General features: G+C 38.7%; 1 protein-coding gene across 9 annotated transcripts in view; it reads right to left on the bottom strand.

Moving 5' to 3' along the window:
* The window catches only part of DGLUCY (D-glutamate cyclase), a 39433-nt gene extending 24520 nt beyond the window's left edge, over window positions 1-14913 (bottom strand). For 8 of the 9 annotated variants that reach the window (XR_006179236.1, XR_006179230.1, XM_042872246.1 and 5 more), the window contains exon 1: window positions 14830-14913. Coding sequence is in view for 6 of the 9 variants with exons in the window: in XM_042872246.1 (XP_042728180.1) it covers window positions 14830-14901 (72 nt within the window). In the remaining 3 variants the exon portion in view is untranslated. Of the gene's footprint in view, window positions 1-4099; window positions 4556-14829 lie in introns of those variants that run through there. The other variant, XM_042872478.1, reaches the window with a different exon arrangement.
* Window positions 14914-15497: the final 584 nt, after the last annotated feature.

Below are 15497 nucleotides of genomic sequence, written 5' to 3'. Positions count from 1 at the left end.
CTAACTAAATGCTCTGGTAGGGCTGTTAATCAGTAACCAGCACTTGTTCCTTTGCCTAGCTTTTCAAACTGCTTTTATTTTGTTCTGAAATAGTTTCAAGTAACAGTACCAGGTACATTATGTAGATGTGATGGATCACGGTACAGATAAGACAAGGTGCAAGATTAGTGTTAAAAAGCCTTTAAGATACTTACATGGCCTATGAAATGCCTGTTGTACCTGAGGGTATCCTTTGCAGTGTTTCTCCAGGACACTGAGGTGTCACGATCACTTTTAAATAACCAGGTTTTTTAAAACATGGTTTCACATTAGAAGCACAACTTATTATTTCACGTGTATTTTTAGTGTTATATACTGAACCTAAATGAATGACTTAAAATGCTTTGCTGTCTTTAGCCATTAAAATGGCACCCACTATTGATGTGAGGACTCTGCCACATTCTGAGCTGCGCTCCTGTGTCTTGACAAGGAAGTTGGAAGCAGTATTGTATTTAAAAAATATATACATATTCAGGAAAATAACTATTCTTTCCATCACAGTGGTGATCAGAAAGGTTCGATAAACAGGTCTTGGATGTGGTTTTATTAAGTTTAATGTAAAATATCATTTTACAAGGTTTAGTGGGGAAATACTGGTGGTAGGTGATGGCTGGACGAGATGACCTGGAATGTCTTTTCCAACCTTGGTGATTCTATGATTAAGTATACATCTGTGCAGCACCACTCACGTTAGTGGAGTTGGGTGGACAAAACCAACCTGATTATCTTGTCCCCACTGATGTACAGACTGCACCATTATCTAGGCAAAAATGATTTTCAGAAAAGTAGACTAAAAAAAGTATTTTTGAATACAGAAACTGTGATCAATTCTTGCCAAGAGAAACATCAAGTCATTAAGCATTTTTTGCGTGTAGTTTTTAGGACCGTTGTTGGGTACTGTGACTATGAGCAATGAGGTGAGCAAGAGGCATCTACTAAGTGTAGTAGACTGTTTCTAAGAGTCATCTTTATCACTCATTGTAAGGAATGTGCTCTTTTTCTGTTGAAACTCACAATTCATGGTAAGTAAAAGGCATTTTGAGAGGAGTGTTACTTTATTCTGCTAAAAGACTTGATGTTCTCCAGGGGAGTGCCCTTCCCTGACAGATCACTTAGTGATTCACTGGTTTTTAACTTTAATCCTTATCTGCTAACAAAGTTAGTTACTGTTTACCAAGGTAAGAGTTAAACATTGTACATCTATACCTAAAAAAAGTTACCAGCATCCACATATCTTTACCAAATTATCTCTAACCCAACATGAAGCAAGAAAAGTTCAGTTACGGACTGAATTTAATAATGAAGTAGTCTTGTATTTCACATGGCCTGTTTGATGGACTAAGTAATCTCCTTGTACCACCCCACTGTATGCACATCCTGGGCTTTTTCATTTTCACCTTCTTTCTTTTGTCTACAATGTGCTTCTCTCTGCCTTTGTCCTCCCTGAGCTCAGTCCTCATCTCACAACTCTAAGCTGGGCTGACTCTCCTGGAGTTTGCTTCCTTGCTCTATCTGACTGCACCTTCTGGCAACTTCAGAATGTCAGTAGCTCATTTCACTAGCTCATTTCAATTTACATCCATGCTGTTTTTCTTGATTGCTCCTCAAACTCTCCCTCAGTTTTCATCCTTAAAACTCACTTTTCTATTCTTCTTCTGAAATAATGTAATCTAACTTTGTAAATTAAAACAAAACAAAACAAAACAAAACAAAAAAACCACAATATATAAGTAATACTTTTGTACACTTTTAAGATGCAGACTCCACTGAATCTCAGTATCAGCATCAATATGTATGTGTATATATATATACATATATATACATATACATATATATACATATACATGTAAATGTTTGCTCTCTTAATATTACAGATGATAGGCTTGGATTAAGCATAGCTTTATTTCTATTTTCTCCATTGCATCTCACTCATTTTTGTCAACAGAACAATTAAATATCCTTGCAAGATTATGTACCTTCACATTAAACTCTTGACCGAACTATAGGTTTATAAAGCATTTTTATAATCTGTCAATATATTCACTTTCGATATTCTGAAAAAGGAAGCATGTAAAGCAAAGGATTTTATATTACCTTAGGGCTTTCAAAATAAGAAAGCAAATCTGTAAATTTTGCAGATATTTAAAGATGAGTATAGATTCTTTCAAGATCCACACTGTAAATTACTCAGTTTATCACTCTGTTTAAGTGCCAGAAAGACTCAATTTTGAGGTGCAGTGGATGTGTCCATACAACTGTGCTGAACTACTTCAGATAAAAATTAATCCTTTAGTGTTGTTATATTTATATTCATATTCATATTCATATATTCTTCAGAAGCATCAGTGTGACTGTTTCGCCTTCACAAGTGTCAAGAAAATTTATGAAATAAAATATACATAAAGTATTTCTGTAATTTTCAAAATGAATCACCTGAGAATCAACAGCCTGTAAAATGTGCTTCTGATAGCAGTAACATATGAGTCAATTTGAAGACTGGAAAGTAGTTTTTAACAGTTTCTGATGTTACAGGTCTGCTTTTTCAGTGGCACTGGTATACATAAAAATATGGTTTAACATAGCGATTTTTCAAAGCAAAGAGACTTGCTTGCAAATAGCCAAAATCTCTTATGGAATATAATCTTGCAGTTTTCCTGTAGCTTTTATCCTATTTTCAATTTAAAATTTGATAACAAGACAGGGTGATGACATATATAGCTCAGTGACCAAAAATATGCAGAGAGCATTACTTAACACTGCTGGGTAGGTTTTTTAGACATTTTCATGCAGGTAACTTACCCAAAGCTACTGCTGCAAGAACAGCAACAGCAGGGTCACTTGAAACATGAGCCAGCACACGGGCTGCCTTTGCTAATACTTAATGGAAAGTAACCTAAACTAATTATAACCCATGAAAACCCTTTGTGTACTGTGCCTTGCCCTAGTATGAATATTGGTTACAGAGGTTTCTTAATGCAAACATGGTTTTAAAATACTTGTTGCTTAATTATGAAGCTCATCTGAAATTCTGCCAAAAGACTTCTGTGAAAAGCGCACAAACTTCTCTGAAAATTTATTTAATCTCATTTTCCAAACAGGTCTCACAGCCATATTTGTAATGCTTTATCTGAAGAACCCATTAATGATCCTTTTGCTCCTCATCTGCTTTGAATCATTTCAAAGCACAGAAGTGCTCTGTGTGTAATTTCAAAGAGGAAATGCTTTGTGTATTTTCAGACAGTGGTTCATCTAGCAAATTAAGATTTAACTTTACATTTGAAACACAGGGTATTTGGCTTTGAAGTTCAGGAACCTTAAATAAGCACCACAAATAGAATTTTAAATGAGTTTCCGTTAGTATTTTCTCTGCTGCCTAAAGCAGTTATCCTACACTTATGATCCTGCAGATTGTGTCAAGATGAGCAACTGGTAAGAGAATCAGTGCATCCTTGATGCAATATTGTTTACTTGCTAAAAAAAGACACACAATGTTTAGTTTCTCCCAGTATATTAAGAACAAGAATCAGAAAGCAATCACCAGTTCCAACGCAGTCATGTCAGACAGCACTGTGTGTTAGCAAGGCACATCTTGTAAAGCACTCATCCCTTGAATTTCTACTATGTTCATATTATTATAGAATTAGCTTCCACTCTGGGACAAAATAAATTGTTACTGATGTGGAGAAATCTGGGTAGAGACTAGAGAAAAGCCCAGGCCGTGAACTTTTCCCTAGAAACCAGTTCTCCAGAGACTAGAGTTCAGGCCCTACCCCTGCATGGACACAATCTACACAAGATTGGAGTTGTTTAGGCTTTTATATCCTTCTCAGGTGTTTTATACCCTCCTCATGTTTTCATGCACCCTTCCAACTCCTTGGATCATACCTAGTTCCTTCATGCCTCCTGCCTCATCTTACATAGCCACGAGACCAACAAGCACTGGAACATTTATCTGCAGCTTTAGCAGGATAAAACATGCACATATGAGAAGGCAAGAACCTTTATCAAGATTTAAAGGCACCACTTTCATGCCTTTGGCTTTGCTCACAGAAATACTTACCAGCTGCTGTAGAAGAGAGAGCAAACGATCTACCAGAGGTTTTCATTTAAGATGACGTGAAGTGCTTATTCAACTTCAAGAAATGGAAAAACAAACAAACAACAACAGCAACAGAAAAACGACGAACACATGAGGGTGGAATTTAAATACAGTTGCCTAATTTACTCTGAGCTACAGAAGAGATTCAAAATTGCTCCACAATTGTCCAGGCTGTGTCCAGTTGTGAGCACTTCATCCAGGCCTCGTCTGGTGCTGAGGCAGCCTGAGGACATAGGAGGGCTGTCTTCACTGACCATAAATGCCAGTTTTTCACCCCATCTTCTACGCTAACCAGCAGAATTCTGCATTTTGGAACCAAGGCGATGAGCACTGCCTGGGTAAAAATTCCTGAGGTGAGGAAAACTCTTCTAGTCTTACTCACGTGGAATGAAAATGGAAGTCCACAGGGCAAAGTACAGTGACTTGTACTGCTTTGTTTGTAAAGCAGCAGTCATAGGTGCTTATCTTGATAAGAAATTATGCCACCGCCTAGGTTACACCCAGTCATGTCATGCATGATCACAGCACTGACAGGGTGCCTGTTCCTTCCTAGGAATTCCATCCAGGTGTAAGTAGGTGAGTGATGTTCTGCTCTCTACACACCCTAGAAATAGTATTGTGCTCCCCCCAAAAAACAATGCTGTGCTCCTGCTGTACAGGTCGTTCATGTTACCACAAGGATTATGCTATTTCACACATGTCTACTGACAGCTGTGAAGTCATTCCATCTCTAGCTTCTCACCAAGCACTTCTCAGGTATGGTGCCTAAAAGAATTATTGTAGCTTAGGTATTCACACAAAGAGAGCCTTTTTGAAATCCAAGTATCTCAGTAGGCTAGATCCAGGGAAACTCTGGTTAATTTTACCTCTACCAAGCTACCAAGCATAAACATTTTTGCCTCTACAAATATTTCTGATGGAGAGATACAGACACTGGTTGTTTGTTCCACTTGATTTCTTCAACTCTTAGACCAAGAAGTATTGAGAAGAACCCAACAGGACTAAGCATAACTTCACATGTGTAACTTTTGGCTTAAACAGTATCATTTGGATAACAAGGTCAGTCAGTGTGTGCTGTGCAAGAACACATCATTGCAGCTTCCAGAAGGAATTGTTGGTGAAGTGCTGTCAGCAGCCGTTCCATGTGATGGCAAATGGTATGCACTTGGAGTGCATACCACTTTATCTTGGAGGATCCACACTGCCCACATATTTAATAGCAGTTTGCATTATCAAGGATGCTTGGACAGCTTTGTTCTGCAGCATCCATTCTGACTGAAAAGGCTTTGCAATATTTCAGACAAGTTATGGCTGCATTTCTATGTTTTCATTACTGCATACCTGACAGCTGTGGTACTATTTCATAACTATGTCTCCACAGTTATCTGGAACCTGCCCTTGATGGTCTGTTTGGTGCAGCCAGGAACCTGTAGACACATTTACATTTTACCTGTGCATAGCCTGACTGACAAACACTGATTGAGTAGGGCAGCTGATGAAAACTAATACTGATAAGCAGCAGAATCAACAATGAAGCATATTCTCTAAGGCTGGCAATGACCAATTTATTTGCCATAAATAAAAGTGTGCTAGTTTGTTCCCTGTGATGATGCCCAAGCTCTGAAAACACAGAAGTTACACACATCCCGATAGATGGCCACACAGAACCCATAAATCTTTGAACTTGTGAATAAAAACTTGCAGGATTAATTATAATCCTGAATAACATAGTTAAAGTCCCTTGTGATGGGACCCAAATGAAGATCTATACCTCATCCACAGCTTTTCTTCCCATACTTATATACAGACAGTATGAAACTATGGCAAGCAAACATGTGAGGACCTCTGCTTTTCAGTATCACGTTGGATAGAAAATCTGGAGGATGTGGCAGTTTGATCAAGCAAATGGGTTTTGCTACACTGGCCTGATTGTCCACTCATCTGTAGGAGCCAGGAATTTGCTAGTTAATGGTAAATCAGTTAATGGTAATCAGTTAATGGTAACCACATTGATTATGGGAAAAGAGGTTTGTAGCTTGTTGGTACCGCAGACGAGGCATCAGAAATTTCCCCTGTGCTTCCAGTTGTTCTCTCTATAACTTGGAACAGTCATTCAAGACTTGCATACAATGTAATCTTCCCACTGGGCAACTGTGCTTGTTCACTACAGTCATCCTTAATGAATTAGAGAATGACATGGCTGCAATGGTTAGTACTGTTTAGGAGGAAGATGGCTTTGAAGTGAAGCTTTCCCTATGTTCTGTGGGTAAGTAGAATAAGATCTGCAGGCTTGTCACCTTCAAACCTTTTATCATCACAAAACTGTGCTTTTGAAAAGCAGCTCAGTGTTACAGAGATGATTCGTAATGCTGCAGTATCACTTAGCTGAGTTGAAAGAGATGTTAATGTCATCATTTTGATGTTCATTACTAAAGAGTAAGAAACTAAGGGCTGAAAATGCCTTATGTATCCATAGCCTTGTTTTACATTTTTAAAAGACCTGAACTACAGAGTGTTTTTCTTACTATGTTCTAGTTCCATAATACAATGTTTTAATAGACTTGATTTGTATTTTGTATAGAAGGAGGACAGAACAAAATTTAAGCTATTACTATTTTTATTTATTTATTTTGAGTAAGGTTATATAAAAAGGTTATATAAAACCTTGTATCTGAGTTTACAACATAAGCATTCAAACCTATACTACTTCTGTGAATATAAATAATAGAGATAAGTACTCCCATTCAGTTCAAGGGCAGACAAAGTTCTTAAGCATCTGCTGTACTGTATTTCACCTATGTAAGATTTTGAGAACAAGCTATACACTACACACAAATTTGAGTCAAAAAATGATATGCCAGGGGAGAAAAGCGAATTTAAAGACAAGACAGAAGAAGACATATGCAATATATCACATAGTTTTTATAAATATATGTGTATGGGACAAGATAAAACCCTTGATAAGAATTCTAATTAGTATTGCAGAACCATACATTATATACATTTGTATTTTACATACAAAATGTAGCTTACCAAAAGCTATAAAAGAATATGAATCCATATATAAAAGTTAACAAGTTTGTGGTGTCCTAATCAAATAATAAATATGCATTTTCTTTTCAATTACTGGAAAGTAAAATCACTAAGCATTCTGAGCAGGTGCAACCTTGGTCTGGAAAATATTACCAAATATTTTCCGCTCCTTTTGAAGGAGGAAACTGCTACTATCAGCACTTGGTTTCAAACTCTCAACAGAAAAATGTCTGAATGCATATATATATATATGTACACAGGAATGCACACACATATATGTATATGAGTACTTAAACACACGTATCTATGCATTCATTTCATGGCTGATCACATAAAAATAAACTGCTCTCGGTTAAAGAGAGTTATTTCAAGACTGCTATTTTAATACACTTTAAAATGAATATCTTAACGTTTAAGAAATAGTATGACTTTTCTATAGTGATTAAATATACAAAAGAAAGTGTGTGAAACAAAGTATATTAAGCAGGTACAGTTTAGGATATAATCTATATGTATTAAAAAATCTGAGAGTATTAACAAATATGCATCTAAATTCAGTCACCTTGAATTCAGAGCCCACAGATCACAGTTGTCCATCTTATAAGTAATCTGTAATATAGACTTATCCCATGAAAGAGTGGTCAGGCACTGGAATGGGCTGCCCAGGGGAGAAGTGGAGTCACTGACCCTGGAGGTGTTCAAGAAATACTTACTTGTTGCACTGAGGGACATGGTTTCGTGGGAAACATCTGTGATGGGTGGATGGTTGGACTGGATGATCTTGGAGGTCTTTTCCAATCCTGGTGATTCTATGACTCTATGCATATATAGAGGAACCATTTAGTTCCTAAAAGATATGCACTTCTGATGGAGAATCAATATTTGGCCTTATATAGTAACTATCAGATGAAAAATTTTCAGTGGAAAAATCAATTTTCCCAGTTTTCACTTGTGTTTTAGGGACTTTCATCACATTACATGAATGGGAAATTGGGGGGGACATCTTTTTTACTTAGCACAAAGGAGCACCATTCTACAGGTAGAGCTCTTCAGCATTACTGCAGTGTGATGTAATCTTATCTTCACTGAACCTTTGTCTTGTGACAACCATAAGCTTACATTTTCAATTCTAGATCAAAAATTTTGTTGAAAAGAGTCTCTGACATACAATACCATACAGAAAATAAGATCTAGAATTATTTATTTAGACTTTTAAAGTAAATTTGAATAGATGTGCGGCTTCTTTGTTTATGAATGCTGTAGGTAACTGGAATGCTGAGATATTTATTGCATGAATATATGAACTTAATAGATAGATGCAAGACAAAGAATCAAACTGGAAAGACAAGAGGAAAGCTGCTCTCAAGCAAACGGCCAATAATAAGCAACTGATATTCTGTTAACAGGTAGTAGTAGAATTTTAAGTAAGATGGATTGCCGGACTTTCTTTAAATGTTTTGGGTTTATTGTTATTCGTGAGAGGGCTCTGTTTTAATAACACTGTATGATTTCTCTATTTGTCACTTTTAATAATCTCAACAGGAATGAAGTTTACAAAACCACAGACCAATCAAATCACCAGGACTGAAACAGATTGTTGTAACCCAAAGTTTCATGTACAGTAAGAGGAAGGATGCAATGTAAAGCTTCAACTCAGGCAGGTAGTAGCACTAATAGGAAGAAAACAATGGTAATGTTCAGAATCACCTGGAACTATGACAATAACACCCTTGGATCTGCAATTGAAGACAAATGTTGCTGCTATGATAGCAGATACAGGAAGTCTCTGGGGGTGGGAGGAGAATAAGTCCATTTCCCTGGGGTTGTGCAGGTGGGGTGAGAATGCAGAGGGGCGAGAATGCAGTGAAAAAGAGGCAGAGGAAAGATTAGGCAACTGTTGCCTTTGAGAGGGAATGATGACTTTTTCATGGGCTCTCTGAAGTCAGAAAGGGTGCTTAAAAGGCTGCAGAAAGAACCGCACCGGCTTGGCCTGAAATACAAGATTAAATAAGGGATTAACAGTCTGTTTGTCAAATGGGAGGGATTCTGTGAATCTATCTGTGAATCATGATTTTTGCAGAGATGTCCTTCATCTACTCCCTCTAATCAAAGATAACACTCCAGAACTCCAGTGAACACTGTGGGCTCACGTCCAATTCAATTCATAATTCTGTCCTGTTAACACTTGCTATCAGAAAGCATTTTTGTCTAACATATGAAGCAAATGAATATCTTATACTGGTGCACTGTCTTCAATCACATAGTTTTTTAAAGAGAAATACAGTCACACAGGGGAACAGTTTTAACTAATTTATTATCCAAAAAATTAGGAAAATACTGCATCTCACTACCTGCTCAAAACAAATGTTTTGATGGGAATATAAGGGCACACTGCAAATCCATGTTGCTCAGAGAACAAGTGGTTAAGTCCAAGTTACACTGCACATGGATTACTGAAAACTCAGTTAACTGCTAGTGTGTGTGGTTCACGTCCCTCACCCACAGCAAGTATTTCAGTGGACAATATGAGGTGAGGAGACTTGTGCTTCACATTCTGGGTTTGAATATGAAATAGTGGCAGATCCAACAGAAAAGACAACATTCCATGCAGGAGATAATAGGTAACAATTCTTCCTTCTCTCCCTTTTTAAAGATTATTTAGATTAATTTTTTAGGAGCTATTGAAAATTTCTGATTTATTATTACAGATATTTGTTTTATTAGCTGATTTTTCACCACAATATTTTGTACCTGCTGTGTATCATTAGAATCATGTCTAAAAGCTGTTTTTATAATGAAGTTTAATTTTTTCATAATTGTTCAAAATTAATGATAGTCTCTCTCAAATCTTTCATCAAAACAATTTCCTGGGCCTTTTGAAGTGATTTTTTTTAGCTGTAATGCTGCTTATCTTAAATCATATTATATTATATTATATTTATTATATTATATTATACTGTAATATATTACACTACTCTGAGAGTTGCTCTCCAGTCATCTAGTACAATACCTGAAACTAGTAGAGGTTTTTAATATTTTTCTGAATAGCTCAGTAGTCCTATTACAAGTTCTTTCCCAACTCCTAGAGATGTACCACCAGACTCTGAAATACAGTTCTCTTATTTAGCCATCTCTGCTATTTCAATTAAAAGGTGCATCTTGTCTCTTTAAAAGAGTAGTTTCAGAATCAATAACCATGTAACTTTTGTCAAGGTAAAGGTAAAAATAACCAAGGAATCTCTGCAGTGTTGGTCACTTCATTAATTGCTTTTTTGCTCTATGGCATTTTAACAGACATAATATGCTTAAAAATGTAAGTAGAAAAAAAAAATGGAAATTATATTATTAGTTTTCATTTATGCTTTTCATAAACTGCCCTTCCCTCTTCATTAAGCAGTACTTTCTCTCTCCTTTTTTGTAGGATCTCTTTAAGAACTACAGCTCATACCTTCAAGCTTTGCCTGTTATTCTTCTATTTCCCCCCCCTCATGTTTTTTGCTTCCTTTTTTGGGGGTGGAGAGCAGATGCGTGGCTTCTGCAACTATGAAGATGTACTTGTGGTCTGTGTGCTGACTTAAAAGTTTCAATTTCCTCATCTGGAGTTTTCAGATCATGTTGATTAGCTTTTCCTTCTTAAAGTCCCCGTCTCCAACATGTACAGTCAGTTTTCAGATTCAAATTTCAAATTCAAAAGAATTCACAAATGAGTCTTCTGAAAAGGATTTGGGGTTTAGTTACACTGCCGTCAGTATTACTCAGAGGTTTAATGGTTTTAATGACAAATTTGAAAATAATTTAAATTATGAGTGAGGATTATGACCCAAAAACCAATTTTTTCTATTAACCAGAAATTCTACCCCTATCTACCTTAAGCATTTATGCAGATCAGAATTTGAAACAACCTTCTACTTCTAACAGGTAGTTTTGCATTTTTAAATAGTGCTCATTAATTTTTCTTTTCCACATCAGAAAGCAAATAATGTAACATTTTAAATTATTTCTCTTTTACAAGCATTCTTAACAATTAAAATTTTTAAACTGTTGCTAGGAAAAGTAGATGTGTCGTAATTGAAGAAAAAAACAAGTGAATTTTCAGTGAAGAAATGAACGCTAACTGAAGGACTTAAGTTTAAACATAGAAATACATTCTGATGCTGAGGTATAACCCTAGAATCAGTGACATGTCTTCATCACTTATCATTCACTCTTTAAAGAAAGAATCCATTTCCTGACAAAGCTGTACCACTTCCGTTAAAAGAAAGATTGGGCTTGGATGCTTAGCATAACTTCTCCTTTCATGGTATGACATTAAGTGGTTTTACATAAAACTCTTGGCCAGAGCAGTTTCATACAAAAATGCTTTAAACAGCAAATTTACCTACTCTATCTACTTTTTGACAGTTAGCAAGCACAAAAGCTCAACTGCAGATTTAGAACAACAACAACAACAGAGCTCTTAAATGCAGATAAAACTACAAATTAGTACCATATTAGAATTTCACCCAAAGTCTGTTTTATTTTATGGCTGTCTTTCATGAGGAGTCCTTCCTTAAATTTATATTTTGCTTTCCAAAATTTGATCCTCTTTTTCCCTTGCTCTGCAAATATTCTCAGCAGGCTGATTAAAGGAAACACTTCATATCCAGCTTTCCAAGACTTGTACTTTGAAAATAGCACCTACACCTGTAACAATTCAATGACCACAAGAAAGTGCTAGATGCCTTCTTAGCATCATATAAGCTACTGTTTTTGTTTGCAGCTCTACTTCAGAAAATAAATAAATCAAGCACCTTGATATTACAAAGCAGTGACACCCTGGAAGTAGGCAGATACAGCACTCATTTTCTTCTCTCTTTCTCTCTCATTTCATCTCAGAAGACTGTATACTGAGCACTTCAATTGCACCTCAGCTCTCAAAGCTGCTTGGCATATAACCTCTTTTAGAACCAAAGAGGAAATGTTGTGACATTTTTTAAAAACTGTTCAATTATATCTTCGTGTGATGTGGGTATTTCCCACAACATTTTTTTCCTTTCTCCTTTTGAAAATAGGAATGGCAAGTGAATATACATATTTTTTGAACAGTTGTGCTGTGGGGTAGGGAAGGGACATCTATCTTTAGAACTCTATTACTCCATGTTCCCAAACTCGCAGCACATGCTCAGCCCAAACACTGAACTGCTGGTTGATCGATCTGTCAGGTTGCTCTTGTTGTACACAAGAATATCAACGTGGCTTGAAAATACTGTGTAAAAAAAAAAATACATCTACACTACACTTCTCATTACATTGTAGTCTTTAATTGTCTTTACATCAAATATTTCTTTGCCTCTTCACATTGGAGAAGTAATGTATTGAACACACAGTTATGCCAAGTAGTATTTTTTGTTGCACACACCTGAATGGTTATTTAAAATGCAAATAACATTTTCAGTCAGTTAAACTGCACTCAGAGCAGCATTTCTAAAAGCACAGTTTACATAGCAAAGGTGGTTTTACTTCTTCAGACTACAAAGAAATCTGTTATAGACCATTCTGTATTCCCTGTGGGTCTATAGCCCATCATTGTTTCTGTACTTTCACATGCCTGCTTCAGCTGCAGGCTCAAGCCAATTTCCTCCCTCATCTGACTGACTCTCTATGCTAGTGATTTTAATGGAACAAAGATAGAATCTGAGGGCTGGCACACAACTGCCCACACTTCTGACTGCTGGCATGGCACAGTTGGGCCCCTGACTAGTACTCCCTGAGTACAAACGTCCTCATACAAGCTGGAGGCCAGCATGGCTCAGTAATTTTACAATCTGTCTAAATCCAGCAGGCAGTATGGAAAAGGCCACCCTGTTTTCACAGGTAAATAATTTAGCTGTATACATGCAGACTATGCCATGCTATGTCATGCCACTTGCACTTGACACCTGGATAACAAATCCTGCTCTACTTCATTTACTGGTATGGATAGAGTCTGTACATTTCCTGTAAATCCTATTTACCCTTAAGGGTAAAAAACTGTATCCTTTTACAAATAGCCATAAAATCATGTGATGCTGCTTCAAAGACAAAAGGGATGGTATTAATTAAACTAGGCTGCTATGCCTGGACCATTTGACTGAAAGTACGTCTACCCTTAAATTGAGCACTGACCAAGTTTTATTATCTCTTACTCCTAAAAGTTCAGTTCAAATGAAATCTTATGCGTACTCTTCTACTTCTAGAATAGATGAGAGGTTTTGTATTTCAGTGTCAACATAGTCCTTCTGTCATAACGTATGCCAAGAGGTGGGTTTGTTTCCAAGCATTCACTTGGGAAGTTTTGCTCTTTTTGTGAAAATGGGAGAATCCTATTGCAAAAAATATATTTTAACATGGGAGATACTATTACATAAAAATCTCCATGTGTTAATATTTGGCTTTGCTTTTGCCAAAGTGCACACAAATCAGTGTCTCTCAGTGACAACAGCAAACTTTCAGCTCATGCAGTATTTTTTTCCAAGCCCAGACAGAGCATATAGAGCAAGCTGTGTGTTTTGCTATAAGCACAGTCTGCAGCTACCATAATGGATCACTAACCTTGGTTAGATTTGTTAGGGTTATCACCTCACTAGTTAAAGTTGCTATACCATTTAACCTGACATTTAAAGGGAAAAAAGGGAATATCTCAGCATGAGGAAAGTAAGCAGATAAAGTCTGTAAAGCTATGAACATCTGAAACTATTTGCAACTACTGAATTCATTGCCAGCTCTGCTGGTGCTTCGTGCAAAGAACAGAGGGGAGTCAGGTTTCAGTCTCTCTGCCGAGGTTTCCAGGGGCCCTCCGAAGCACAGAGCTGCCGGAGGACACTGCGCCAGTCCTTAAGATGTGAGCTGGGACAAAGAATAATCAGCAGTTGTTACTCCTCCTTGAGAAGTAGGCACCCCACTACAAGGACCCACTAGTTACAAAGATGCAAAAAATGTAACAATTAACTTCATCCATTTATTTTGCATCTTCATTATTTTCTCTGCTGCAGGGGAAATGATGATGAAACATTTGCTACCTCTGCAGTAGAGATACGGCAGTGTAATTTTTGATATTAAGTGACAGAAGTTAGCAAACTGATGTATTTTTGGTCTGAAAACACACACACACACAAACCCACAACAACATGAAAAAAAGCCCACCTAAAATTAAAATCAAGACATGGTGTTTAAAGACTGCTGAAGTAGAAAGATAGTGGAAATCTCTGATCAACTTCAAATAGCTCAACTCAGTGTCCCCTCAGGCAGTGTATAGCTACCTACGAACACCCAACAGTTAGATATCTGTGTATACAAACACACACCAAGAAATATGTGATACTGGAACATGAAGGAAGGATCAGCAGAAGACATTCTACTTCACCGATGACTGCTGTACCGGAATTAAGACTTCACGCGTGAATGCTGCTGTTGTGACACGGTGTTACAAACTCGTACCCTTGTCTAAGGCCGAGAAACAGCACTGACACCGAACAAGTGAGCGCAGACGCACAGCCCCGCTCGGTGTGCCGGGGCCACTCCCGCCCCGCTCCTTCCCGCCTCCTCCCACCCCCTTAGCGCCGTACGCGCTCCCACGCCGTGAGGCCGCGGCATTCCGTGCCGTGTACGCGCGCGCCATGCGCTGCCGTGCCGGGACGTACCGGCGTGCCGGGCGGGCGGCTGCTCTCCCGCTGCCTCGGCTCAAGGAGGTGGGCAGCGCGACCTGACTCCATCCGAGCCGTGCCGGGCCGTGCCGTGTGGGCCCGCACACGCCTTTCCTGAGGGGAGGCCCGCAGCCCATCGCCCTCCGGGAACCACCCCCCTCCGCCGTTTCTTCCTGCCCCTGCCTTCGCTGCCCGGTCGTTGCCGCCAGGAGGCTGCCTCCCTTTCCCCCATGCACGACGGGGCGCCGCTCGGATCCCCCCGCCGCCATTACGAGTGGGAAGGCGTCCAACCTCCCCCCCCTCCCAATACGATGGAACCGGCCCGCAGTACAGAGATGGCAGATGATTGGCAATCCCAGACACCAATCAGCGCGCTCCTTTTTTTCTCTAGGCGATGCAACGCCCGCCCTCAGGCGGGTTGGGGGATGTAGGAGAGGCGGGAGGGAATGTTTACAAACAAGATTAGGGAGTAGAGCGATGGCGGGGTGGGGAACGAGGAGGCGGAGCCGGCGATTGGCGCAGCCGTTGGGCCAATCAGAGAGGGCGCCGCTCGGCGGAAGGGCGGGGGGCGGTGCGCGGAACGATCTCTGCCCAACAGCCGCGGGCGCTCTCGAGCGCTCGCGCCAATGAGGGCTGGGCGGGCAGGAATGGGGAGCTGAGAGGAG

This window comes from Lagopus leucura, unplaced genomic scaffold, assembly GCF_019238085.1.
Source record: "Lagopus leucura isolate 7727_CA_CO unplaced genomic scaffold, USGS_WTPT01 Super-Scaffold_1, whole genome shotgun sequence".
In the NCBI taxonomy this organism is placed as follows: domain Eukaryota; kingdom Metazoa; phylum Chordata; class Aves; order Galliformes; family Phasianidae; genus Lagopus; species Lagopus leucura.
Note: the sequence above shows the minus strand (reverse complement) of the source record. Positions and strands in the feature narration are given on the sequence as shown.